This window comes from Martes martes (assembly GCF_963455335.1).
Source record: "Martes martes genome assembly, chromosome: 14".
Taxonomy (NCBI): Eukaryota; Metazoa; Chordata; class Mammalia; order Carnivora; family Mustelidae; genus Martes; species Martes martes.
The window spans coordinates 10,364,506-10,391,688 of NC_137902.1; the positions used below are offsets into that span (position 1 = coordinate 10,364,506).

The following is a 27,183-nucleotide window of genomic DNA, read 5'->3' on the forward strand; positions in this document are numbered from 1 at the left end:
GGACCCTGACGGCACTCCCGTGGGTACGGCCACAGAGAGGGCCATGTTGCTCCAAAGTCACTGTCCCTCTCATCCCAGTTCTGGCTGTGGGTTTCACCCTGGGAAGCCTCCTTTGCTCACGCACTAGTAACATGAGGTTCCTAACGATCCTTCATGAAAAGACAGGCCGAGGTGCAGCTGGGAACGTGATTCATCCTCGTCAGCCTCTGCCCCTGCACGCTCAGCTTCCAGTCCACAAGGTCACCAGGGAGAGGGGCTCCCAGGTTGTCTGGATGGGACTTCCAGTTGTACTTTGACAGACCAGGTCTCCGTCTTGTGGTGACGAGTGGTGACGAGCAGTGCCCGCCATCCTACCCAGCTGGGCTGTGACATACTTCAGGGCCTTGGCGTCAGGCACGCAGCAGGTTCCCGCCTCCAACCCCACCTCCAACCCCAGCAGGCGGTGCCTCACTACTTAGCTGTTGGCCTCAAATCCAAACATATTTAATTTTCAAAATGCCCCACTCTAGAGTAAGATTCCTTTTTTCCTCTCTGCTTACTACGGCCAGCATTCTTCTTCCCTTTAGGTAGCTGATGGTTGCATAAACAAAATATACATGGGCAGTCATTTAGCCACAGGCAATACAGAGAGGGCTGTGTTTGCTCGTGGCCCTTAGGAATTCCAAGGTAATCCGCCCAGGCACAGAAAGGACAAGGAAAGTGAGCCAGTTACAGGACTAATGAATGCATCCTGGATTTCTTCTACAACTATAGCCAAAGTGCCAGCCTGGGAACAGGCATTCCTACAGTAAGCTCATCCTCTCCGTGGATCTCGGTTCCTTGTCAGAGTGGATGGTTGATGCCTAAGGGCAGAGGCAATGACTCTATTTAAAAATCCTAGCTCCTGGTGGGTGTGAGGAGATGCGCCACCCTGGACATCCAGGAAGGGAGACAGGAATGCCACTCCCTCACCTCCCTCCAAGAGCCCTGCTCCCTTGGGAACTGAGGCAGATCTGCCCACGGTGGGGGCGTTTGGTCCAATCCTGGGACTCCTTCTTGGAGGGTAAGAAGCTGGAATGACTCCTGAGAAGCCAGCATGGCCCCTGACCTCCTGCACAGCAGCTTGGGGAACACAAATGCCTGGCTGGAATTTCCTTTTTATTTATCATTTTGGTAAGTTATAGACAGGAATAATTTATAATAGTCACATCTCAGATACTTCAGTTGTTGGACAAACACAAAGACAGAAAATTAAAGCACAGAGAATTCAAAAAGGAGGTTACTATAATACATCAAGAGTTAAAATTCAAAATACCCAAGACCCCACATATTAGAACAAAACATAAAGTTTAAAATTTCCCTCTGAGCCTATGAGCCTGAAATTACAAAATTTAGCAACTGCCTAAAACAGAGAATCATGAGTTCTATGTTCTCAAGGTAAGAAACAAGGAATGCTTTGGTAAATCATCTTTACTACTGAAATACGTCTGCCGCCTTTTGAATGATTGTATATAACACAGGCACAGCACAGATTTGAGAGAGTCTCACAAACTTCTCTCACTATTAGATTTTTCAAATATCTTGCCATTCAGTCAATGAGAAAAACAATTCAGTCACCTGAATTTTAAGTTTAAAAAAATTAAAAGTATTTCCAGGGACTCCTAAAGCTGTCTCTAAAAGTATAAAATGTTCTACCCTTTCAAAATCGGAAACATTCGTGTTTTTTTCGGAGATAAACACAGGACGTGGGACTTGCTCCTAACTCTGTAAATGCTCACTTGCTGCTGTCCATGGCAGCCTCAGAAAAGTGGGGAGCAGCTCACAGGGACCCTGGCAGGGACGGCATCTTCAGCAGCCCAGACCATGACCTTGACCACCGCCAGACCGGCCCCCGTCCCGCTTGCAAGGCCAGGCTCCCCAGCACATATTGACCTGTCACTCTTCGGGCCGCTCTTGCTTGGGGGACTCCAGCTCACTCAATAAATCTCTGCCGGCTGCTCCAGCTTTCGAAGCAAAAAGAACCGCTCCCTGTTTAAAACCGAGGTTCTTCAAACTTCGGGCATAATCTGCGTATATAGCAGAGATGAGTTTCTGTAAGCCGCAGTTAAGGAAAAGAAGGCCAGAGAGAGATGTGATTACACTCCACCACGCTCCCACAGGCAGGAAAAGACCAGCTCTGTGGGGCTACTCAGAGGGACAAGGGGACCCACAGGAGGGCAGCAGGAGACGAGCACAACACAGCCGAGCATGGGCACCCTTCCTGGGGGAGGGGGATTCCTGGCTGGGGGAGGCGAGGTCTCAGTCTGCAATGTCACCCACGACACTTTGCAGGAGCTGAGTACAAAGCCCCTCTTTCTAGAAAATCCAGCTAACATCCTCCTAGACTACCTCAAAGCCTAACACAACTAAAGACTACACAGAGAAAGAGGACTCATGTGCACACCGTCTGGCATCGGAAAGGCTGAGCAGTGGGTGGTCTGGGGGGCAGACACCGCTCAGTGAGAGGCTCTGAGGACAAAGCCTGCCTGGAGGTGTTGGGTTTCGGGCAGCCCTGTTTCCCTGACGTTCCAAACAGCCCCTTCCAACTCGACGCAGTTCCACCAGCGCCCGCGTATAGGACACTGACGAAATTCAAGTTCAGTTTCATTTTCTGTAACAAGCAAAACAACATACACACAGAAGAGCAGGTATGTGACGCGTAGAAATGAAGATGTGCTGAGAACAAGCGAGGCTCGGCAAACTCCAGCGACTGGGGGCTGTGTCCTCAAGCCCGGCCCTTTCAAAGAGAAATGTGGGACTCAAGGGACGCTGGCAGCGGGCCACTGGGACCTGCCTGTGTGACACGGATCTTTGAAGTGCTGCATCTGGTTCCGCATTAGACTGTCACTGTGGATAACAATGGCTTTTTTATCTATTTCAGAATGTATATTCCAGATAAATATATAAATTTTTATATATTGTGTTATATATTTTATATATATTTATATATATTTTATATATTTTTTATTCCATGGAGTGCATTCTCTTAAATACTACTGTTTTAAAGTATCAGGCTCCTACACCTTTCCTAAATTATTTCCTTTATCTTTTTTTACGTTCAAACAAACCTTCACAAAATCCGGAGTCCCAGCCCTTTACAGCCCCTGCTGCCTCCCCATCCGTCTTAGAGCAGAGGCCAGCAACGCACCATTTTCTTCCTGATTCTCAGTCATTTCTCGCTCTTCTGTGACTTTGGCAAATCTCAGTATGGCTCGTCCCTAATATGACACAGTTCTTGCCCAGGCAGTACGACTAAGAGGAACCCACATGTGCCATCTGTCTCCTCCTTGGCATAATCATCCCAACAAAGGATATCTGTGTCCTCAGTGACCCCGACCGCGCCGTACTTGAGACAGGCCTCCACAAACAAGGCAGCTCTATCGAAGTATCTCATGCTGCTCAAGAGAACACAGGGAGTCAGGCTTCGTGATTTACCGCATTTGGGGGAAGACCCACCCGAGGGCACTTCTCCAAATAAAGAGTTGTACCCATTCTCCCTGGAAACCTGAGTGCCAGTAAGTTACATTCCAAGCCCTGGCTCACAGAAGAAAGCAGGGGACAATACTCATGTCCCTAATCCCAGGATCTTTCTTCTTTTCAAAAGATTTTATTTTTTATTTATTTGAGAGAGAGCAGGGGAAGGAGCAGAGGGAGAGGGACAACCAGACTCCATGCTGAGTGCAGAGCCTGATGCAGGGCTCGATCTCACCACCCTGAGACCATGACCTGAGCTGAAATTAAGAGTCAGATGCTTAATCAACTGAGCCACCTGGCATCCCAGCCCCAGGCTCTTTCTAACTAATATTTACAAAAACTGTAACGTAGTTGAAATATACACAAATCCATAGAGATAGGACAAGTACCCACATACCCACTGTCCAGATTTAACACGGAGTCTTTTGCCATATTTGCCTCAACATCTCTTAGTTTTAAATAAATAAAATAAAATGTCCCCTCAGTAATAGGTATTATTTTCAGAGGGGACATCTCCCACTGGCAACACCCTCTGTCATCCTTCCGACTGCTCCCTACCCTTCCTCTCAACTGCTCCTGAAGACTTCTTTTACATTCTTTTTAAATAGACACCTGTTAGGTTTGGTGAATATACTGGTACGAAAATAGAGCTCCTGGGCCAAATGAAGACGACTTAACATGGACTATGACGGTTCCATCCTCTGTAGAGGTTTTGTTTTGTTTTTAAATAACCCTAAAAGGTAAGTTTCTCTGTTCACTCTGCACAGTGAGTTCTCCACCCATCCAGCAGAGACTACTCCAGAGAGCACGAAGCAATCGTCACCCTGACCTAGGCGCGGAGCACTCTGGGTGTACCTGTGAAGTGTCTCGGCCACAGTGAAAAAGCAGCCCAGGGAGAGGAGGACCAGGAGGGCCTTTGACTTCTGGTTGACTTGTGGAGAGCAAAGGTGGTCCACCCAGCGCTTTAAAACATCGGCGCACTCCTCAGAGCTTAAACGGACCTGAGAAAGATGCGCACGTCAAAAACAAAGACGTCCTGCCCTACGTAAAGAAAACCGTAACGGAATCAACACGGGATCTGTGCCTGTGAGACCGGCGCCAGGCGTGGCTTTGCAAGCACATGCCCGGACCGCACATGCCCGGATCTGGCCGCTCACTGTGGGGGGCAGCGGTACCAATCCAGGCCTATGGAGCCGGAGCCCTGGCAACACCTCAGGGCCAGAGTCTGGGCTCACACCCCAGCACCCCAGAAGGGAAAGGGGCCAGCTGCTTTCACTTATTTGTTACCAAAGACATCGATTGCTCCATAAGAAGAAATGTAATTTCTTCATAAAGAACAGGAGCCTTAGAGTTGCAAGAAAGTATCTGCATAGCAGCTTTGCAGCCAAAACGCCTCTTCTCAATCACCAGTCCAAGTTCAAGAATGAACTCTACCCCACATGCTCAAGGCACCTCAGGAAGTCACCTACCTTCGCCAGCCAAGCGGCCCGGTTCCACTCGCCGTACGTCTGCAGGTAGCGGCAGGCGTCTGCAGCCTTGTCTATCAGGCAGAGCAGCTGCACCCCCTCTGGAAGACAGAACGGTAGCCCCTCAGGTGACACCGCGGCCCCGTGGAGTCAGGAGTGGAGGCGGCACTGCCACAGTCCCGACAGCAAAGCGGGAAAGCGCAGGCTCATCAGTGCTCTCGCCGTGTCAGCTGGCCCGGCTTCGTCCCCTCGGGCCTGTGCTCTTGGACAGTGTGACTACTGCCCCTTTCACACGAGACACGGGTTCACACAGAAGAAAGGAAAGAACTATCTACATAATCAAACGCTTTGCTGGGAACGGGCCTGATTGTCCAGAGGACCGGCAAACACATCACAAAGCGTGACTTACCTGCCAGCTTGCCATTGGCGATCATGTTAGTTGCTACCAGCTTAATGGTGCTCTGGGAGGGGCCCGAGGAGGTGACAGTTGTGACCAAACAGGCTTTCAGGGAGTCACAATAATAATGCTGGTTATCCGCACTTGTTTCCAACAGCAACTGCACAGCTCTGTCTGTCTAATGAGAAAGAGTTTTTCTAATTATGAGACCATTTTCTTCCAACATAATCTTAGTGAATTTATAATTTGAACACTGAACTTAATAGCTTAGAGAAGACTTTCACTTTCAAAATTTGCTTGCCAATGCTTTGTTTATATATAGTGACCACAGTGTGTCTGCCTACTTCTTTGGAACAAAGGTAAAACCACAGTCTGGTTAACACAGACGCTCAAGAAACTGCTTACTCTAGCTCTGCCTCAATTCAGAGACACAAAACCAAAACAAACCAAACCAGTCCGGTCTCATCTGACATTACGCAAGCCAAAACTCTAAGCTAGTCAACCATAGATTTTTGTTTTCTCACAAGGTTTGTTGGTCTTTTGAAATAAAGCCAAAATTTACATGTATTCGTTCAGGGAAATACTATGATCTACTATCTGTGTGAGCATGTGTGTGTATGTGTGTGCATGTGTGTGCGTGTGCATAATGTACATGATGCTCTGAAACACTCATCGGGTAGCAATTCCGGGAAACATGAACGGAATTGTAAAGACTGGCATACTTGACCCAAGAGAAGTAGCTGGTCTGTGCATTTCCTTGTGTGATCATAAGTTGACCGCTTTACTTCCTGTAGATTCACCCTTTCCAGCTGAAATTTCTAGGGTAGGAAAAAAAAAAAGAAAAAATTGAGTCAATCTAAGACTTGAGTTAAATTTTACTGTAATAAAATCCTTTTATAAATATTATTTTGCCTTCTGAAGTTATTAGCTAATCAACTTCGCAACATAGTAAGAGTTTGATTAGAGAAATGTTGAAATGAACTCTCATCTGTGTGCGAGTTTGCCCGCTTACAGAAGCCGGCCGTCCACATACTGAAGGACTCTCCTGCAGCGAAAACACAGTGAAGGTACCTTTTCAGAATAACAAATTCAAGTTGAGTGAAAGAAATGTTTGTTATTTATAGAAAATAAAACTAGAGAATAATAGTGAATCTTCTAAGTTAACAATTTTATTAAGACAAAGAAAAAAATAAGGACTTAATAGTAAAATTCTAATGTGTATTAAAAAACTCAATGAGCATTTATGAGCTTTTCAAGTCCCAAGTCAGGCCTTTTTTTAATGCAGTGGCGCCAACAGACTTTTTTTTTTTTTTTTTAATTTTATTTATTTGTTTGACAGACAGAGATCACAAGTAGCCAGAGAGGCAGGCAGAGAGAGAGAGAGGGAAGCAGGCTCCCTGCTGAGCAGAGAGCCTGATTCGGGGCTTGATCCCAGGACTCCGAGATCATGACCTGAGCTGAAGGCAGAGGCTTAACCCACTGAGCCACCCAGGTGCCCCCAGACTTATTTCTATTATGTGCACCTTCACTTAGCTGGAAAGTTTCCCAAATTTAAGATACGTCTTACAAAGACGTACGTCAACAAGATGGGAGCTTTAAAGAGTTTAATATATGCAACACAGTACCTGAAAATAGGCATTTTCACAGAGGATATCATAACATATATCCAGCGGGTTGTTCACTTTGTCCCGAGGCACAGTTTCTTTAGAGGCTGGGGAGCCTGCTGGCTTTTCGTGGGACAAGCTGTGCAGGTAGTGGGCAGCAACGGTCCAGAAGTGTAGCTCCGACTCATCGCCATAAAGCCTGAGAAGGGTGACACCAAAGTCCCACTGAGCGCATACAGCAGACTTGGGCGTGGACAGGGGCTCTCTATAGAAGCCTCAGGGACCAGGAGCACAGCACTGTCCCATGAAAGACCATCTGGGACGCTGGCCTGTGCCTGGCAGGGTGACAGAGGAAGGAGCCCGTTCTCCAGCCCTATTACTGGTCTCAGACAACCCAAGAGCCTGAGAGCACAGCCCCTTCACACCCAAACCCCCCTGTGCGTGTTAAGAGCAACATGATGGTTCCAAGGCCTGGGCACTGATTCACCGGCTTTGTCAGAAGCACACACACCTTTCAATCTGGACCACAGCTTCACATTAAGGAAGAAGTTCCTCTGGGAAAATTGGCTAAATAAGGTATAGAAATATCTGCAATTTATTCTTTGGGGCATAATGGATGGAAATGTCTTTTTGGTAAGTGACAACTTGACCATTCAAAGAGGAAGTACAGATTATTGCCTCTAAATATAATTTACTGGTATAACTAAGGACATGCTCTTTGTAACTGATATTTTAAAACACAAATTTTAAAAAGCTGTCTGTAGGAGGCAGCCTTTTCAGTAGAGAAGGCCTAGATCTCACATTAAAAATGTGAATTTTTTCCCCTATTTGCATTGCTAGTTTCAAAATTAACTGTAAAGCAAATATAAAGGATGAACTGATACGTTGTTCTAAAATCTAAAAGGGTTTGTTTGGTCTTAACTAAAAACACTTAATAAGAGAAATGAGTTCATCTGAAATTCTGTCTCTTGCACAGAACACTGACTGTTACCTTGAAACAAGGAGACATCTCTGCAGGAGAGTGAATTCTGGATCAAGCAAGAGCTTCTTGATGTCACTGAAAACAGGAATCCAGACAAAGGGAAGGCAAAATTTTTAATCAAACAATAAAGGAGATAAATCAATACACTCTTGAAAGGGGAAATCCACTCAAAATTGTTAATCTACTTAAAGTTTTGCTATTCCTTTTTTTTTTTTTTTAAGATTTTATTTCTTTATTTGACAGAGACACAGACACAGATGGAGGGAACACAAGCAGGGGAGAATGGGTAAGGGAGAAGCAGGCTTCCTGCGGAGCAAGGAGGAGGGAGCCTGATGCGGGGCTCAATCCCAGGACCCTGGGATCATGACCTGAGCCGAAGGTTCATGACCAAGCCGAAGGTGGCTTAACAACTGAGCCACCCAGGTGCCCAAGTTTTGCTATTCCTGAAATGTTTTGTTCTTTTTGAACTAGTTAGTATGCTTAGAACAGACAAAGGAAGTTACTTTGCCGTGACCCTGAAATGACAAATGCTTTAAAAGGCTCACAGTGTGTCTAGGCCTGGAGAACTGGTACCTGTCAACCATCACAGGGGGTGAGGCTCTGATTCTGGCTTACAGTCCTGCAAGAGTTCAACTCATGGTTTTGAAAACATGAACAGCTATCTCACTATAGGAATAAGAATGTCCACTGTTGGCAAAATGACTTTGCTACTCGTCAGAAACAGTATGTACTTTAGAAAAGAGGAGAGATTCAGAAACTATTCCAAGAAATATTTAAGGAAGAAAGACACGTTTATATAAATTGATATTCCTAAAAATAGCCACATACAAGAATATTCATATATCGGGAGGGGGAAAGATGCTCTTTAAATCTTTTCTACTTAAACACAAATGTTACCTTTTGCATACAGAAAACAATAATTATTTTGAATGTGGCGTCAATAAAACACAGAAAATGTATTAAATATTTTGATTACATGTGATATTCTAAGGTTGCAAAAATGTATTCTATTTAACCAAGAACTGATGGACCCATATTTTTCTACCTCCTTTGCAATATTATTCCCAATACATCCTTTTAAATGCTCTTGGCTCTAGGGAACATATTAATTTCTTAGAACTGTGCACACATAGCACCTGATGTGGAGAATTTATTTTAGAAAAGGCAGCTGCCACAGAAGAACCGCGCTGTGCAGAGCCTCTAACCCGAGGAGCTTTGTGGGGCATCTGTGGTCGAGGCAGGCTGAGCTACGACGACGCTCACACCACAGCTTCCATTCCTGCACTGATACGGGACCACAGCCATCTAACACTTAGGATCTTGGTGAAGGTAGATGCTGTCACCATAACTACTAAATAATTATGTTTTCTACAACACAAAGATTCTCAAGGGAAGTAAGCTTCCGAACAGAATGGTTCTGAATAGAACCTTTCTCCTTGGGCTACTAACATTTTCTAAAACAAAACCTACTCTACTTTCAAAAAGCCTAAATGACTGTATTTTCTTTCTCATCGTCGTACCCTCTAGTAAAACATAGCTGGGATGCTTACTTTGATAATGAATTCAGCTGCTCTTGAAGGAGATTCTTTATTTCTTCATTTTCTGGATAATCACTGTGCAGAAAAGATTTTGAATAAGCTCATTCTCTTTCACTTACAACCACACATTTCTTCACCAGAAAAAAAGCTGTACCGATATAGAAATAACCTCTCCACAGTCCCTGGTTTAAAAAGCTGGTTATAGACCAAACAGCAATTACTCAAGAACCCAGAAACCACCTTTCATGTCTGCTTTCGTCTCACTTAGGTAAAACAAAGGAATGAGTAATGAATGTCTCTCTGGCTTTCAAGAAACCAGAAAATTTATCAGCGGGCTCTAAAAACTATCATGCTTAGATTCACGTTAATAAGAAACCCAGCAATGACTGAAGGGATGTGTTCTTCTCTCTGCAAAATGGACATTCCTTTCTCTAAGTAGATACTTCCTGAAGTATCCAGATACCTTATCCCTTTATTTGTTGTATCTGTGCTCTCCACATGGCCTAAGTTCAGCAACGCTTGTCGGTTTAACTAACAACTACTAATAATAGTTACTGTGAATATATTTTTGTAATGAGGCAGGCAGTAAGATTCATAAAACAGAAAATATCTCTGTAATAAGCTCATTCTTGCTGCTTTTTTCTTTTAAATATTTTATTTATTTGAGAGAGAGAGCGTGGGAGGAGGGCACAGAGGTAGAGGGACAAGCAGACTCTGTGGAGCCGGAAGTGGGGCTCCATCCCAGGACCCGGAGATCATGGCTTGAGCTAAAATCAAGAGCTGGTCTCTTAACCGACTGAGCCATCTGGATACCCCTCTTACTGCTTTTAAAAAGAATTTGAAGCCTGGCCTCAAATTCCTCTTGGCCTAACTGGCTCTCTTCGCACTCACTGTGCCATCCCCGTGTTCTGACTACAACTGCCGAGAACAGCTCACGAACCCCAGCGCCCCACGCCTGCCCGCTCCCGAAGACCCTAGCGAGGCAGGATGAAGGATCTTTCAGTGCATCTACTATTTCTGCCTCAGCTTGTTTTTTCCCAATCCTTTTAAATCCCAGAGTACAGGTGCCTGCTGGTTTTCGTGGGTGCCCTTTAACCCCAAGCAAATTAAGAAAGGAAAATAAAAATGGTAAAAACTTACACCTGAGAAATGTCCAAAGAATACTGTCCATTCCATGGCTGGTGTAGTAAGAAAGCTTTCAAGGCAAGGGAGGCCCTTGGAACAAGGAGATAGGGGCACCACACAGGCTCTAGATAAAAACAAAAAAAATTAAGTAAGTTCTTTCTTTTAATAAAACAGAATTTTATAGTTTTGCTGTGAAGTTTCAGCTACAGCAGTTTACGGAAAAGTCAACAGAGAACGACGCATAAATCTGGTGGCAGCAGAGAGTATATTCAATGTCATCGCTGCTTAAAGACAAATGGGCTAAGAGTGCAGAGAGTCTCTTCATTCAAACTGATAAATAGCTCTTTCTTCCCCTTTTTAAAATTTAAGCATCCTGTATCGTATAAAAACACTGATCCTACATGAAAAGCTTTACTGCAACAACTCAACAGATATTAATAAAGATTATTTTAAAATACTAATAATAATATTTACTTGTGTCATCTTATACCATTTGCTGTCTTTGCTTTTCTGAGACTATTCAACTAACACAGCCCATCAACCCTGAGCTTGTCACTAAAGGTATCAGGTCACCGCTCATCAAAGGCATCCTCAGGCCTTACTTATAGGGGCAGCTCCTATCCCCCTAGACCATGGGCCCTAGCATCCCCTACATGCAACAGTGGGCTTACTTAGGACATAATAAACAAGATTTGCTTCTTTTTTTTAACATATTCTAATTCAAGGAAGCCAAAGGCCCAAAGGTCCCAGTGCCCAGGCAACCATGTTGTGGCTACCTAACAAAGCCCCACTCGGTCAGACGCTCAACCAGTTAAGAGTTCTTCAGGACTTCATTAATTAATTTTAACTAATTAACCTTAATTAATTTTAACTAACTCAAATTTAAAAATTAATACTTGATTCAATCATTGGATAACTTTTACGTCTACTCAGGGATACATAATTACTTTTTCAGTTGTCAATTTTATAAAATCTAAATGCAGCTTAAGTATTTCTGCTGAAAAAATGTGTCCCCTAAATTGATCCTTTTTTTTTTTTTTAAAGATTTCATTTATTTATTTGACAGACAGAGAGAGAGAGAGAGAGAGCGAGAGCGCACCAGCAGGGGAAGCAGCAGGCAGACGGAGAGGGGGAAGCAGGCTCCCCATCGAGCAGGACGCCCGACGCAGGGGTCGATTCCAGGATCCTGGGATCATGACCCCAGCTGAAGGAAGCCACCTAACAACTGAGCCACCCAGGCGCCCCATGATCCATGTTCAAATGTTAAGTACACCCTGGGTTTTGCAAACTGAGCATGCAAAACTGAAATATCTCATCAGTAATGTTTAATACCGACTATAGGTTGAAATGATAAAACTCTGGATATACTGGTTTAAATAAAATTTTTATTAAAATTAATTTCATCCGTTTTTCACTTTTTAACACTGAGTACCAGAAAATGTAAACATATGTGGCTCACATTACGTTTCTGTTAGAGATTACTGCTTTAGAAAACATCGTTGTATGTAGTTAGTTAGCTAAGTATTACATCTTAGATAAAATATCTTATGTGGACTTTTCAGGCATAAAATGGCCAGAAATATTTCTAATACTATTTTTTTTGCACCCAAGAGTTTTAATACTGATTCATTAAAATCATTTAAACTGCAGTCCACATTCAGAGGTCCTCTGTTACTCCCTAATCCTGAGGGCTATATTCTGCCTGCACTGGCTTCTCATGTCTCCTGAGTCTCCCTTAATTTAGAACAGTCCTCTCATCTTTTTGTCTTTGGTCTTACACAATGTTGTCATTTTTGAAAAGTCTGGTCTGTTCAGTGTCATAGGAAATGATCTCCACTGAGCATCAGACTCAGGCTAAACATTCTGGGCAAGAAGCAGACACAAGGGACGTTGTGTACTTCCTACTGCATCCCGGCAGAGGGGGCATGTTAGCTAGCCACCGGGTGACACTAAATGTGGTCATCTGGTTAAGGTGAACTCATGGGCTCTCTCGAAGTCAAGGCACCTTTCTCCCCTTCACAATTATGGCGAGATACTGTGAGACCGAATTTCCTATCCCTCAACGCCCTTCCACCCAGTGATCTAACACCCACCAGTAATCCTGGCTTGAACCAACTCTTACATTACGAGTGGGAATTGGTGATTCTCTAATTCTATCACTCTGTCTACATTTATCAATTGGCATTCTTCTGTAAACACGAGCTTTCCCTTCCTGGCCCAGGCCCCTTCCTCTATCGCTGGGAATATTACCATGGAGTAACGGATTAAAAAAAAAAAGAAGCCCGGCACTGCTATCAATACAAATGTTATTCTTTACGATGCTCAGGCTGCCCCAGCTTTGGCAGCAGAAGTCTCTAAATGCTCGTTTCTGTATGTTTGTGACGGGTCCTCCTGGTTTTTCAATTCCTTCCTTAGTTGCTGGCACCACAAAATGTCCCAGACTCATCTTGCGGCTTTCTCGCCTCTGTCCTGGAGCAAACTGCCCAAGGAGCCCTGGTTCTTTTAGGTCAAGAAACAGAATTTACAAACCAAATCTGGTTGCTAAGAGAGTTCCCTGCCACTGCAATGTCATTGCTTCTATGCCTGAAATTAGTACACACAGCCAGGAAATAAAGAAATAACATTTAAAATCAAATTCAGACCCACCCTGAAGGGCTCTTCCTCCTCACCACCCCCCACGTCTGTGTCTCCTTCTTCCCTCAGCAGGAACTCTGGTTCCCCTAAATTGCAATTTATTTACTAGTTTGTTCCAGTCAATAATATGCACAAATCCGTTTCACAACGACTACTGCCAACTACTGAAGCTGAAAACCCCAGACAGCTCTTTTCGTCCTCAGAGTACGAACCACTAAGGGGCACTGTGAGAATTCTGCATTTCAGGTATGAGAACTATTCTTACCAATTTGTTAATACGGTTAGGTTCAACAGTCTCTTTGTCCAATTTTAGGGTTTGTTTTTTCTTTCGTCCTTCTTGTTTTCATTATACAGTTGACCCTTGAACAATATGGGTTTGAACTATGCAGGTCTACTTAGACACTATTTTTTTTCAATAAATACAGCACAGTACTATAAATGTATTTTCTGTTATGATTTCAAACTATGATGTTTTATGAAAACCTCTTATGATTTGAATAACATTCTCTTTTCTCTACCTTACTTTATAAGAATACAGCATGTAATACATGTAACATACAAAATATGTATTCGTTGGCTATTTACGTCATCGGTAAGGCTTCTGGCAATGGTAGGCCATCAGGAGGAGTAACCTGATGTAACCTCATCAGCCGTAACCCCCATGTTGTTCAAGACTGTATTTTTTGAATATGTACAACATTTAAATGACTCAAAAGCTGAAACTATATAATATTAGTATATTCATTGAAGTTTCACCCCACCCCCATTCTTTTAATCTGTCTACTGTTTATCAATAATCATTTTCTTTAGTTCTTGGATTATTCTGGGTTTTTAAAATTTTGTCTTGTTTTGTAAAATAAGCAAACACCTTTGCAGACTATACACACTTGGACACTTGCATTTCTCACCTAATCATTCCCTATCACTCCACGGTTCACAGAGACATTCCTCATTCTATTTAAGTGCTGCAGACTACTCCATTATGTGGATGTTTCCAAATTTATTCTTTCCCCAATTTTGCTATGGTCACATATATGGATGCCCAAGTTAACATAAACTCTTGGTATTGGAATCGACGAATATAAAAGGTAAATACACAGGCAGCTTTGTTAAGTACTGCCAGATTCCTTCCTACAGGAACTGCTCCATGAACACTGAATGACAATACTTGTTTTCTTAGACTTGTAAGAGCATGTTTTCAAGCTCTTAAATTTTTATTAATCTGATAGTTGAGAAGCAGTTTCCTAGTGTAGTTTTAATTTGTATTTTTCTTATTATGAATAAAGTTGAGCATCTTTTCATATGTTTAAGGGCCATTTGTATATATTTTTTTCTTCTCTGTGGACAGTCTACTAAAGACTTGCAAATACCTTCTCCCAGGTTATCATATGTATTTTGCTTTGCTTATAGTTTCTGCGCTATGAAACGTTTCTTGGTTTGTTTGTTTGTTTTTTCCATTTTCTATTCAGTCAAATTTATCTTTTACATTCAGGTTATAAAGGGAAGAATATACCTGGTAAGAATGAGACTCACCTACATACCTACAGAACCATTAAAACCAGCACTGGAAAGGATAAAGGCAGGTTTACTTAGCACTTTCTCTCTACTCATCCTTACTAGATGAGAACCAAGGAGCTCTCCAGCTCTCAAGATGACAGTGGCTGCTAGCGTTAGCTTACAAAATGTTTGGAAATAGTGTGCAGGGACAAAAACTTAATGGTACAAATTAAACTTGGAAATAGAGAAAGTTTCTGTGCTATGTGTAGTTTCTTAATCAATGGACAGTGAAAAGACACAAGAGAATGTTCTTAAAAAGCAGCCCTCCAGAGTTTTTACATAACGTGAGCAAGACAGCAATGACCAAGCCAGAGCACTGAAGGAAACATCTGATCTTTAAAAACAAATATGTTATTTCTCCAAAACAAAACATTGCTGATAGCATCCCAATGAGCATGAACAAACTGAGAGTGAACTCTATTCCCTCCTAGCTTCAAATGAATTTAGATCTTTCTCCTCAAAGGCAAAGATCAGCCATGAAAAAATAACAGGTGATCGTCTCCCAGCTGGAGAAACTCACCTACAAACGCTCATTCACTTCTGGACATTACAATTAGAATAAAAAGGCAGCTGGCATCACTGTTACTTCTCTCCCACAGGTTCTGCTTAGTCTGGGCTACAGCTATCTGAGGTGTTAGACAGAAACACACCCAGACTGTTGGCTGCCTACGTGACAGCCATGCAGAAAATCAGGAACCGAAGAGCCAAGAAGAACAGTAGGAAAACTGCTCCTCCAGCACCTACCTGCAGGTGGCCCACGGCACAGTAAGTGGGCAGTCTGGGAAGGAGAGGACCCTGCGTGGGTAATTTCGTCCCTGTGATACAATGCGGGTGGCGGGAGGGAAGAGGGGAGATAAGGGACACACCTGACGTTTTGGGCAAGACCATTTCTCATTGTCCAGGCTGTTCCCTGCACTGCATGCTGCTTAGTAACCCCAGATGTCCCCCCGCCCCAACACCTGTACATCCTGACACATTTCCAGACAGCCCAGATGAAAACCAGTGGAAAGCAGAGGCAGATGAAGAGGCAAGCTGTGTGTATAAATCCGACTGTAGAAAGCTTCTTTCTATGGGGGCGTGTTGTTAGACACTGGCCTGAGCAGCTGCAAGGAAGTTGCACTGGACAGTCTCTAACACCCTGTGGATGCTATGTGGAAGTGTGTGGAAACCGCAACTTGAACGCTATTAAACAAGTCTCACCCTCTCAGATTCCTTCCAGAGGCTGCTAAAAAAAAAAGTATTGTGATTTTTTTATGCTGTTTTAGGACCCTGATAAATAAGGCAGCAGACAAGAAGGGTTCTCCAACTCAAAAACAGGGATCCTCATCTACGTGTGTCTGACCTTCCCGGTTACTAGAGCTGGAGGAGGGTTGAGACAGATGTCAACACAGGACAGAGGGGGAGGAACAGGCCATCTAAGCTGTTCTAAGAAAACTGACAGACTTGACCCAGTATTTTAGGATATTTCCTACTTGTTATTAAGGAGAATTAAAGAAAATTTATTAAATGTATCACTGCATATGACCTAAAATGATTTTTATCCCATATCAATAAGTTTAAACTCTATTTCTAATTCCCCAGAATAAAAATATATTGAACATATCTTTCTAAGATCAAGTCAGCATGTAACTGAACACAGAGACATCTGTATGCTAACTCCGGAGTTATACACACCACCAGTTTTTATTCTTTAATATGTATCAAATGTTGTTCTGAGTTTAAAGGTCAATATTGAACTTCCCTGTTACTATTTCAAAAATTTTCCCTTTCTGGCTGAGGCTGCAGCACTACAGACTGGGAAGGAATGATTTTGTTTTTTTTTTTTTGAAAACTTGAAAAGAAAATGTAATCTAAAATCTATCTGCAGGTCAGATGTTCAAGTATGGTGTTAGTGATGGGCTCCAATTCTGTAGTCACTTTAAGAAAAAGCTACCCTGGCCTTGGTAGATTGAAATTTTAAATTAAAAGGAGTAGAAAAGCTTTCCAAACATTTTGATTACATTCACACACCTCTTTAACCTCGAACCAGTAGCTAATTTAAAAGGAAAACCACCCTTGAAGTTCCCTCCATTTCCTTAATAACTAAGTTTGCTTCAGGAGGAGGAGGAGATGCGGCCACTTCCGCAGCACTGTTGAGCATCTCAGGCACAGATACAGGAGAGCATCACACAGCTTCTGGCTTCGGCGAGTGGTGGTCAAGGTCACAAAGGGGGAAGTGGTGGTCCCAAAGCTGCTAGCAGAGCTGGGACAACGACAAAAACAAAAGCATACCTAACACAACTTCAAGGGGGCCCAGCCAGCATTGGTAGCGACTTGGGAGTGCCTTGAGTACAAACACAAGGGGAAAGCACAGGTTTCTAAAGTGTTACTGCCCCTGAAGGTGCCAAAGACTGATCCGACAAAGGTGCACACAGTTCCCAGAGAGGAAAGCTCTATGAGTACAAACACAAGGGGAAAGCACAGGTTTCTAAAATGTTACTGCCCTGAAGGTGCCAAAGACCGATCCGACAAAGGTACACACAGTTCCCAGAGAGGAAAGCTCTATGACTAAACAAGTTTCTTCTGAAATTTTTCAGCAGGCTGGTGTGTAGCCCAAAGGGATGCCTGGAGAATACTTAATGTAGGAAGTTTCCGGCTTCACTGCCATGAGGGTCAGAACGTCTGTCTCTACCCAAAAGTATCTTGCAAGGATGAACACTGCATTTCATCAGACAAAAGCTGACTTTCAAAATGACTGATGGGTGCATTCACAATCCTATTCTTTTTTTTTTTTTTTAAGTCACATATGAGGTTACATTTACTAAAATGTTCTTCATTCTGGTAAAAAATAATCTCAAAACAACCTTACAAAAAAGGTACAATAGCACAATCATCTAATTTTATTTTGACGGGCCATTTAACAAGTCTTAAGATAGGCATCAAAATTCATGACACTGAGAACACTTTCCAAAGTGACTTTTCAGTAACAGATGCTTGCCCTTTTCTTTTTTTAATTTAAGTAATCCTACTGACAATGTGGGGCTCCAACACACAGCCCTGAGAGGAAGAGTTGCACACTTTTCTGACTGAGCCAGCCACGTGCCCCTAGCGATATATGTTTGCAAAAGATAGAAAGCTCATTATTAAAAAACCAGTGGCACCTTATCACTAGATTCATGTCCTCTGATGAGTTCTCCTAAATTCTGTTTTTAAAAATTAAAAAAAAAAAAAAAAGATTTTATTTATTTGAGAGACAGAGAGTGTGCATGAGCTGGAGGGGGGAGGGGCAGAGGAAGGTTGAGAAGCAGACTCCCTGCTGTGCAAGGAGCCCAATGTGGGCCTTGATCCAGGACCCTGGGATCATAACCTGAGCTGAAGGCAGGCACTTAACCAACTGAGCCACCCAGGCAGCCCTGAGTTCTCCTTAAGTTCTAAGTGAATCATTTTTATGTAAACACCTCTGATCTTTGACAAAGCACTCCTCAAGGAGCACTTGCCAACCTGGAGACGGAGAATGACAGACATCTGCAGTTACGGAGTCCAGCATCTCAGCGGTAAAAACCCTCAAGCTTGAAGTTCATCTATTTCCTTAAACTCAGATTGTTAGAAAGTAAGACTAAAATGAAACAGAAGAGAGCAGCCTGTGCAAAATAAAGAAGGTGTCACTGAGCCTTTCATTGGCACTCCATACCGGTTAACTCTTGTTCATCCATTCTAAAACAAGTGGACTTCATAGACATCTCCAGGACTCTGATACACCCATCATCTGATGCCAAGATCACTTTATCTGATGTACACCAGTCCACATCCAATATCCGAAAGGTCACATTTCTTCCACTTCTTAAACTGCTCACCATCTGAACCTTCAAGAGTGAATTTGGTGGTCATTTTCAGAAAGAAAAGGAAGATGTTTATCACAGACAATGCCAGTGGCAAAGACCCAGTGCAAGTTAAAACTGAACAGCCTTTGGCAATCTCTCTTCCACATGCAGACTGCATTTTGAAGATCCCAAAGACAGTGAGACCATTGAAAGCCAGAAAATCATTTTAAGAAGTTTGACAAACCCATTTCATAGGCTTCATTTCTAAATTAGAAGGAAGAAAAAAATTACAGCTCCTGTGACCAGCAGCTTGGTTTGAGTGTCCCCTCATGGAGCTGGGCCTACCTCTTTAGTATCCCACACTTCAGCACCATCATTGTACATTGCTATTAATTTCTGGTTTCCTTTACCAGGAGCAAAACGAATCTTCCTCACCCAGCTTCGGTGTGTAGGTATTCCTCTGAAAACAAACAAAAACAAGATGCCAATATGACGTAGCGTAATACCTTGTCACTGGAAACGATGTCCGATGACTTTTCTAGGTTTGCTTTTGACAAGGTCTGGTGACGTGAGATCCATTTTGCTTTCAGGGACAGGGGTCCAATATGACAGAAAGTGTCAGCCCTTTAATGATGATGGAATAATGCTCCAACACTTCTGCATGGGCCAACTGCAGGTAAGTGTCTCCTATGAATGACCCAGAGCTTGGCTCAAGGCTCTTCCTCCCAAGTTGAGCGACAAGAGACCCAAGGGTCCAAGCTATACTTGGTCATGTTTAATGATCCTACTTAGCAGGTCATGAGCCTCCAATGAAACCATATCAAGAAGTTATTTTTTTTAAACAAATAATATTGCATCTTTTTAAAGATTTTATTTATTTTATTTAGAGACTGAGAGAGAGAGAACAAGCAGGAGCACGGGTAGGAGCAGAGGGAGAGGGAGAGAAGCAGACACTTCGCTGAGCAGAGAGCCTGACAAGGAGCTTGATTTCAGGACCCTGAGATCATGACCTGAGCTAAAACCAAGAGTCAGACGCTTAAACAACTGAGACACCCAGGTGCCCCAAATAATACTGCAATTTTTTTTTTTTAAGATTTTATTTATTTGACAGAGAGAGATTACAAGTAGGCAGAGAAGCCTGCAGAGAGAGAGGGGGAAGCAGGCTCCCCACTGAGAGCAGAGAGCCCGATGTGAGGCTCTATCCCAGGACCCTGAGATCATGACCTGAGCAGAAGGCAGAGGTTTAACTCGCTGAGCCACCCAGGTGCCCCCAAATAATACTGAATTCTTAATTCATACCTGGATACTCTGCCTTTCAAATCCCAAAAATTTAAATTTCCATCCATATCTCCAAGAACTAATGTGTCACCTTTCCAAGCAATGCAGGTAATACTACCCATACTTCCCTAGAAAACAAAAGCAATAGATACACATAGTTTTCACTACTTATAAGCCATCATAGCAGAGTAATGTTTTTACTTAATAAATGTGATAAAATAATAAAGATATTTTAATAAAACTTAATTATAAATGGTTTTGCTTTGGTATGTATGCCATAAAATACTAACAGACTTGGGACACTAAAAGAGCTACCTAGCTTATCAATTTCAACCATAAAGAAACCGGAGATTTCAGTTTGATGGCCATTAAGTTATCTGAACTAAATTTGTAGAGAAGAAGTGCTTTTTGAGGAAGAAATACCTTAAAGAAAGCAAATTAAAAGCAATAAAGAGAAGAAAAGAAAACCCTTTGCAAAGGGCCCTTGTCTCCAACTTCTCACTCACTGCAAAAGGATAAATCAGTCTGTTCCAGAAGAATTCAGAGCTGTTTCATAATTAACTGTGCAGCAGCTTTTCTACTGAAAAGAGGATCCAGAGCTTCCCTGATACCTTCTGGAATAATGACAGTAAAGAGATACTGTAGATTAAAGGCATCTGCACAATCTGAATTCACAGAAGATGCTGCAAAGACATACGGAAACCCAAGTATAAGAATTCAACAGTACTGCAGTAAGTCCAAGGGGAGGTGAGGGGGAGAGAGGGGAGAAAGGAGCTTGCAGCTCTATCTAACAAATGCACAGAGGTAGTGTGACAAAGACCTTAAGAGCCTGGGCTCTATAGTCAGCTACTGGGGCTCAGATCTGGGCTTCATCCCGTGTATTTGTTGTGTGGCTTGGGGCACATTTACTTAATCTTTCTGAGTCTTAGACTTGTCATCAATAAAGAAAGTTAAGCTCATGAAACTTGAGGAGTTCCTATTGGTATTATTACATTTATATAGGAAAGGGCTCAAAACAACGCCTGCTACACAGCAGTCAATAAATAGCTCATTATTAAATAATACTGCTCAATTACTTTTTTACTTATTAACAGAAATCTTGTTTTTTGCCTTTATAAAACAAAATAAAGATAAAAACTCGCATGCTTAGTTCATAGTGGGAAAGCTCCAGGATGGCCAAACAGACTATTAATAGACTGGCCCATGCATCAATAACTACACAAATCCTACTGGTAGTCAAGAAATAAAAGAAAAAACCTGGATTAAAAATGAGTATTTTAAAGAATTCAATAATAAAAAACTTAGAAAATTATGTTAAATAGAATTCTGTATAATATGAAGCCACATTTCAAGATCTTATTTCCATTTTCCTGACCACATTAACAGAATGTTTAATTCAGAATTTCCCTTTCAGTTTACTTTTCTAGCCTTGAAAACTTCCACATTTTATAATCTTACTTTCTAACCTCTAAAACTAAAATATTAAAGCTCAAATAAGCTCAGAAGTCAGCTTGTAAGTGACCTATTAATATGACTATATAATTAAACAATCCAGACTTTTCTACCTGAGGGCTTGTTGATAGGATACAAACCATATGCAGATACCAAGGAGCTTTCAGAGGATGTGGCATAAAGTTGCTTTGTGGCTCCAAATACTCTCAAGAGAATCAATTTAAGATTAAAACTCAACAGAGTATTATTAGTTGACACTGTTATGTTTCTGTATATAAAATGTGATGTTCAAAAGATCAGAAGGCTGACAGCAACATCGAGATACTCATTCCCTCCCACTGTTCCAGTTTTCTGAATAAAGACAGTCAACTACAGATGCTCCAAAATTTAAAATATGCCAAGTTTTCCTCTTCTTTTTACCATTTTTATATACTCTATAGCTCTGGGGCCATAATGCAGAGGGAGTCAACTCAAAGCAAATGTTTAATACTTTACGTTTGGGAGGAGAGTAAGATAAATACTAGATTAAAACGATCAAACAAAACCTCTGCCTAAATTCTATAGGACAGTCCCTAGGAAATATTTAAATTTCAGAAAATAAAAATAATGAACCAAAGCCAATTTCTCGTGTATTATTCAGTAGCTGCTCAAACACCTTTCCCTAAAAGCAACCTAGCTGGTTTTAGGGGAAGGTATTTTCCCTAAATATGCACTAATTTCACTGGAGGCTGCATCTGTACTAGGCTGCTCATTCCCTGAGAAAGCTGCTTCTAGCTGTGGAATAAAAGGCTCTGGCAGGCAGCTAGAGACCTGCCATACCCTGACTTTGGACCTCCACAAAAAGAGACAAAACCTTAAAGGCTGTGAGGCACAATTACCATCCCGAAAGAAACTTCTATAAAAAGGAAAAGTAGGGTCTACTGTCTAAAAGCTTTAAACTTTTTCTGGGGTAAGGAGGAACTGGCATCTCAAAAAATTACTGGATTGTTTCTACATCCTAATCGCAAGTGTGAAGTGATCAGAAGCAGACGGAGCTGCCTGTGAGAGGCACTGGCAGACTTCAGGTGCGGCCTTCTCCGCGGTTCTAGAGCAGGAACTCTCTATATTCCTAAGACGGCAAATTGATATTTCAAAGGACAGCCACACTAACATTGCAACTCTTAGGTCTGCTCTCCTTAGCAGATTTTCTTCCGATATACGTAAAGTAACTTCCTTTTCCTATTATGACCAAACACCAACCTTTCATATTTGCATTACTACTTTCACCTTTCAAACTAGTGACATTAGAGAAAGTTCAAAACAGACATTACTAAGTCTCAGGTATGACTTGTTCTATATAATAGTAAAAAAAAAAAAATAGTAAAAATGAAACTTTCACATGTTAGTTTCCATTTTTAGTAGAGAAGGTGGTTTGCATGGCCTCAACTCTTCTCATGTTGTTTTTAAGGACGATGTGGCAGCAGCCTCTAACAGACCCCCCACTGAACCTGCCTTGTGATATTCATGTCCCTTGGCAGTCACCTCCCAAATGAACAGGACTGACCCGTGAACCAGCAGCACTGAGGGAACGACAGAGTGTGATTTCTCAGACTAGGTTCTAAAAGACACTGCAGCTTTCTCTGTGTTCTCCAGGATGACTCACTGTGGGGGAAGCCAGCTGCCATGTGGCGACGACACTCAGACAGCCCTATGGAGACTGTCCCTGCGAGGAAGAACTGAGGCCACTCACCAAGAGCCAGCATTACTTATGGCCAGGTGAGTCAGCCGCCCTGGAAGTGGACCCTCCCACCCCAGCCACCATCCTGAGCCACCTGCAAGATATAGGGGTTGGCATTTAACTAAAACTGTTTATTTTTAGATGACAATTTTAAATAAATACATTTATGAGATCATCTCATGCCTCCACTTAACCATTATAACAGTACTAGTTAACAAAAACATCTTCTTATCTATCCATTAGAAACAACCTATAAGATACATGTGGACACAAATTACGAACTAGAGAACCTCAATCAGAGGATTTCACAAGGTCCTAGAAGGACAGATATAAGTTAGTAAATATTAATAATGCTATTGCACCTACAACCTGATTACTATTACCCCAAAATGACGCTAGACTGTAAGTCAAATCCTCCAAGGTAATGCCTGAAGTGGAAAGAGGAGAGATAATGGAATCAAACAGACAGACCTCAGTTTAAAACTGCCATGTCACTAAGCTGGGTAACACTGAGAAAGTTACTTATCCTCCCTTGATTCTCTCAGAGTTAAAATGGAAAGGATTCCTCATGGATTATTAAGGGGATAAAAAAATAAGTAGCACACGGAAAGTATTTAATCTAAGGAGTTACAATGTTATTCTCTAATAGTTTAATCAATGGTAATATCTCCTTAAATAATCAAGCTTATTATTTACATTAAACCTTCCTGGAATAGCTTCACAACTTAACTATGGCTTCACTGGAAATGGAATCAACAAAATCTTTGATAAGAACCCTTCATGAAGATGTAATCAAGAGTTGGACTCACATCTGGTGGAATCCGAGCACTATCTTTCACTGAGTTTCCTTCCACTGTGAGATGATAAACTTGGCCGTCATTATCAGTAAACACAAAATGCTCCCGGGCAGAGATGTTCTGACTGAGTTCAGATTTACTTTCTGCCTCCTGCAACAAGCTTTGGAATAGAGAGGAATAAGATAAAGATATTTCTTTCCCCTAGAGTGACACACACATTAATTAACTTGCCCAAAATACAGATGCATTAACAAGAGGTCCAAAACTATTTACCTAAAAAGAAAAAAAAAAAAAGCACTGACACTAATCTTTGCCCAAATAATAATAGGAAAGCACAAACTACACCCAACAGGTCAGTTACCCCATACAGAGAAATGTAGTCATCTAGACATCACACAAGAAACTTGTTCGCTGTTTCTGCTGCAGAAAGAGAGGCCTTACCTTCACCCTTCATTCTCACGGAGGTTTTTTTATTTGTAAAACTGGTGGGGATAGAAATGGGGACAATCCATATAAATCTAGCTTTTGCTACATATTTGCTTTTGTGTATAAATGACAAGATGATCTACCTGGATGTTCACGTGACATTCATTTGAATTCCAGAAGCCGAAGTTTAGGGAACAGAAGGGTAGTGAGAATGGTCATGCTTGCTAATGGATGCTGACATGAGGTTATTACTGTACGCATTACTGACTGCACTAAGCAATGAAATAATAAAATTAGCTCTTCAGTTGTCCAGGTATGGACTGAAATACAACAAGGTACTACTGATGCCTTTGGATGGCACTTGGCAAGTTCCCCACAAGGACACTGGTATCACGAATGAGAGAGGCAGGAAACAGCACACTGCACCTGATTACGGAGGACTCCACGATGCTCAGCTCTGTGTCTGAGACCACAGTCTGGCGGGCCATGGCCTCTCGGGTGGCCAATTGTTTCTTTCTCAGGCTCTTCAAGTTGTGAGATGGGGACCACTCCTGAGAAGCAAAGACAGGCACACCTACAAGTGCTCAGTTTACTTCTGTCCAACAATCTTTCCAGAACAGCTGGGCATTCTCGCCACTGCCCGGCATCACTTATTACTACTGCACAAGAATTCATAATTTGTTCTTAGGTTTTATCTATTTATAGAAAGGCTGAACAAATGCATTTTAATTAGTGCTTAAGGCAGATTTTAATACTCTACCCTCCACCTCCTTCTACTTCTAATCTTTAATGAGAGCTTAAGGTAGAAGAGTTTAATGACAAACTTTCAAAAGCTCTAACTTTTTGATGCCTTGTTTTTGGGTTTCTTTTTTACAAAACGAAAATAATAAATGCAATTATGGTATCTTCACTTCCCTACCTCTAGCCCTCCCCCATAGGTGCACAGGGTGAGATGATCACATTCCTCTAGCCACGGCTCACTGTCCTCCACAGAGCCACCTCAAATCTCTCATTTGATTTATTTACTCTTTTATCTTCCCTCCTATTCTAATGCATTCAATCTAATATCCTCTCATAGGCATCAACTCTTCCCAGTAGTTATTTTACATGCCTGTATTGGTAACTTACATAAATAGGGCTTCATCATATCCCACCCTGTTTCTAACTCTTTTCATTCAGCACAGGGGCACACCCATCTCTGTTGCTTCTGCCTGCTACCGAACATTCCGCGAGTACATCCGCCAGCCCGCAGTCTAGCTGTTCTCCCAGCAGAGAACACCTTGATCGCCTCCAAACTCTCGGACAAACAACACCGCAGTCAAGAGCCCCATGGAAGCTCCTTTGTGACCAGGGGCTAAAGAGCTGGCGCCCAGGGGATGTCTGTTTGCCCGGGCGCTGTCAGTCTGTTCTGCAGAGTGTCTCACCGGTCTACATTCCTCCCCACAGTGCATAAGGATTCCTGCAACCTGCACTACACCCTCATCTGATGCCATCTGTCTTCCCAGTTTTTGTTAGTTTCAAAGTTACATCCTGGTTATTTGATGGTTATTTTATTTTGCCCATCTCTAAAAATTGCTGAGTTTGACTATTTCTTCATATGTTGTTGGTCTTTTAGGTTTCTCCACCATTCGTGAACTGTTCATGTACTTGGGCCCTCCTTCTACTGGGGTTAGTCTTTTCACTGTGTATGTGCAGGAGTTCCCATAATCCTAACTCCCTATAGGGATTAGCCCTTCGCTGGTTTCAGACATTGGCAAATTTCTTTTTCCAACTTGTCTTCTCTCTCTCTTTTTTTAAAAAGAGACTGAATTAATTAATTAATTAATTTGATAGCGTACACAAGTAGGCAGAACAGCAGGCAGTGGAAGAAGGAGAAGCAAGATCCCTGCTGTGGGACTTGATCCCATGACTCTGGCATCATGACCTGAGCCAAAGGCAGGCGCTTAACTGACTCAGTCACCCAGGTGTCCCCAACTTGTCTTCTCTATTTAACTTTGACACTGGGGTCCTTCATTAAATAGAAAGCATCAATCTTGATTAATTAAATACATTTTTTCTTTTTTTGCCATTTGGTTTGAGCTTCTGATGTCCTTTCCTACTCCAGAACAGAAAAATATCTTCTATTTTTTACTATATTAATTATATAGCTTTCTATTTTTACATTTAGGTCTTTAATCCCATGGAGCCCACTTCTGAATATGGTATTAGGTAGAGATCCAGTATTTTTCTCCATAAAGTGAGACCATTTTCTCAGTACTGTCCTCTCCTTTTTTTTAAGGTTGAGGTAGCTCTTATGACCTTTATTCTTTCAAAAATCTTTTTATGTTTATCATGTTTAAACATGAATATGTTCATCATGTTCCTTAAAATAGCGAAGTAAAATCTTAACTGGAATTGCACTAACGCAGTATTTGCTTAACCCATCCAAGAAAATAAGAGTTATCGCCAGGTACTTAGATCATCTTCTTTCTCTCAACACACATTTTTAGCAAGGAAATAAATGACAGTAATGATTTTGACTCAAGCTAAAGAAAAATATTCACCACATACTGAACATGCCTAGATACACTAGTTGTTCAGTTGTAACTTACCAAAGCAGTTACTGCAGGGAAGTTTTTGGACATTTCTCTAAGAATGGTACAAGTCCTCACATCCCATAACTCCAGGGGTTTATCTTTGAATACAACTGCCAAATACTGCCTAAAATAAACAACATTATTAAATAAGCCCCCTTTTGCAAAATTTTTGCCATAAGTAATACAAATAAACAGTTAAGTAAATCAGAAAAGTCACATGATTTATTCTAAACACAGACCACATAAATTAACATTTAGTTCTCATGATTAATAGTCATTAAGAAGGTAACGCCCTAAGATGACCTTGAGGGCCATAGAGCCACAATTAAGCAAGGAGCCCAG

At 42.0% G+C, this 27,183-nt stretch overlaps 1 protein-coding gene across 1 annotated transcript in view; it reads right to left on the minus strand.

Moving 5' to 3' along the window:
* Positions 1 to 1,123: 1,123 nt before the first annotated feature.
* Positions 1,124 to 27,183, minus strand: part of WDR11 (WD repeat domain 11) — a 57,796-nt gene continuing 31,736 nt past the window's right edge. Inside the window, exons 14-29 of the mRNA XM_080823093.1 lie at positions 26,857 to 26,965; positions 24,692 to 24,816; positions 23,852 to 23,999; positions 19,895 to 20,001; positions 18,941 to 19,055; positions 18,466 to 18,637; positions 10,620 to 10,728; positions 9,492 to 9,554; positions 7,951 to 8,016; positions 6,981 to 7,158; positions 6,078 to 6,173; positions 5,368 to 5,533; positions 4,962 to 5,059; positions 4,348 to 4,493; positions 3,333 to 3,413; positions 1,124 to 2,071 (exon numbers count right to left, since the gene is read on the minus strand). Coding sequence (XP_080679219.1) covers positions 1,915 to 2,071; positions 3,333 to 3,413; positions 4,348 to 4,493; positions 4,962 to 5,059; positions 5,368 to 5,533; positions 6,078 to 6,173; positions 6,981 to 7,158; positions 7,951 to 8,016; positions 9,492 to 9,554; positions 10,620 to 10,728; positions 18,466 to 18,637; positions 18,941 to 19,055; positions 19,895 to 20,001; positions 23,852 to 23,999; positions 24,692 to 24,816; positions 26,857 to 26,965 — 1,936 coding nt within the window. The 3' untranslated portion in view covers positions 1,124 to 1,914. The remainder of the gene's footprint in view (positions 2,072 to 3,332; positions 3,414 to 4,347; positions 4,494 to 4,961; positions 5,060 to 5,367; positions 5,534 to 6,077; positions 6,174 to 6,980; positions 7,159 to 7,950; positions 8,017 to 9,491; positions 9,555 to 10,619; positions 10,729 to 18,465; positions 18,638 to 18,940; positions 19,056 to 19,894; positions 20,002 to 23,851; positions 24,000 to 24,691; positions 24,817 to 26,856; positions 26,966 to 27,183) is intronic.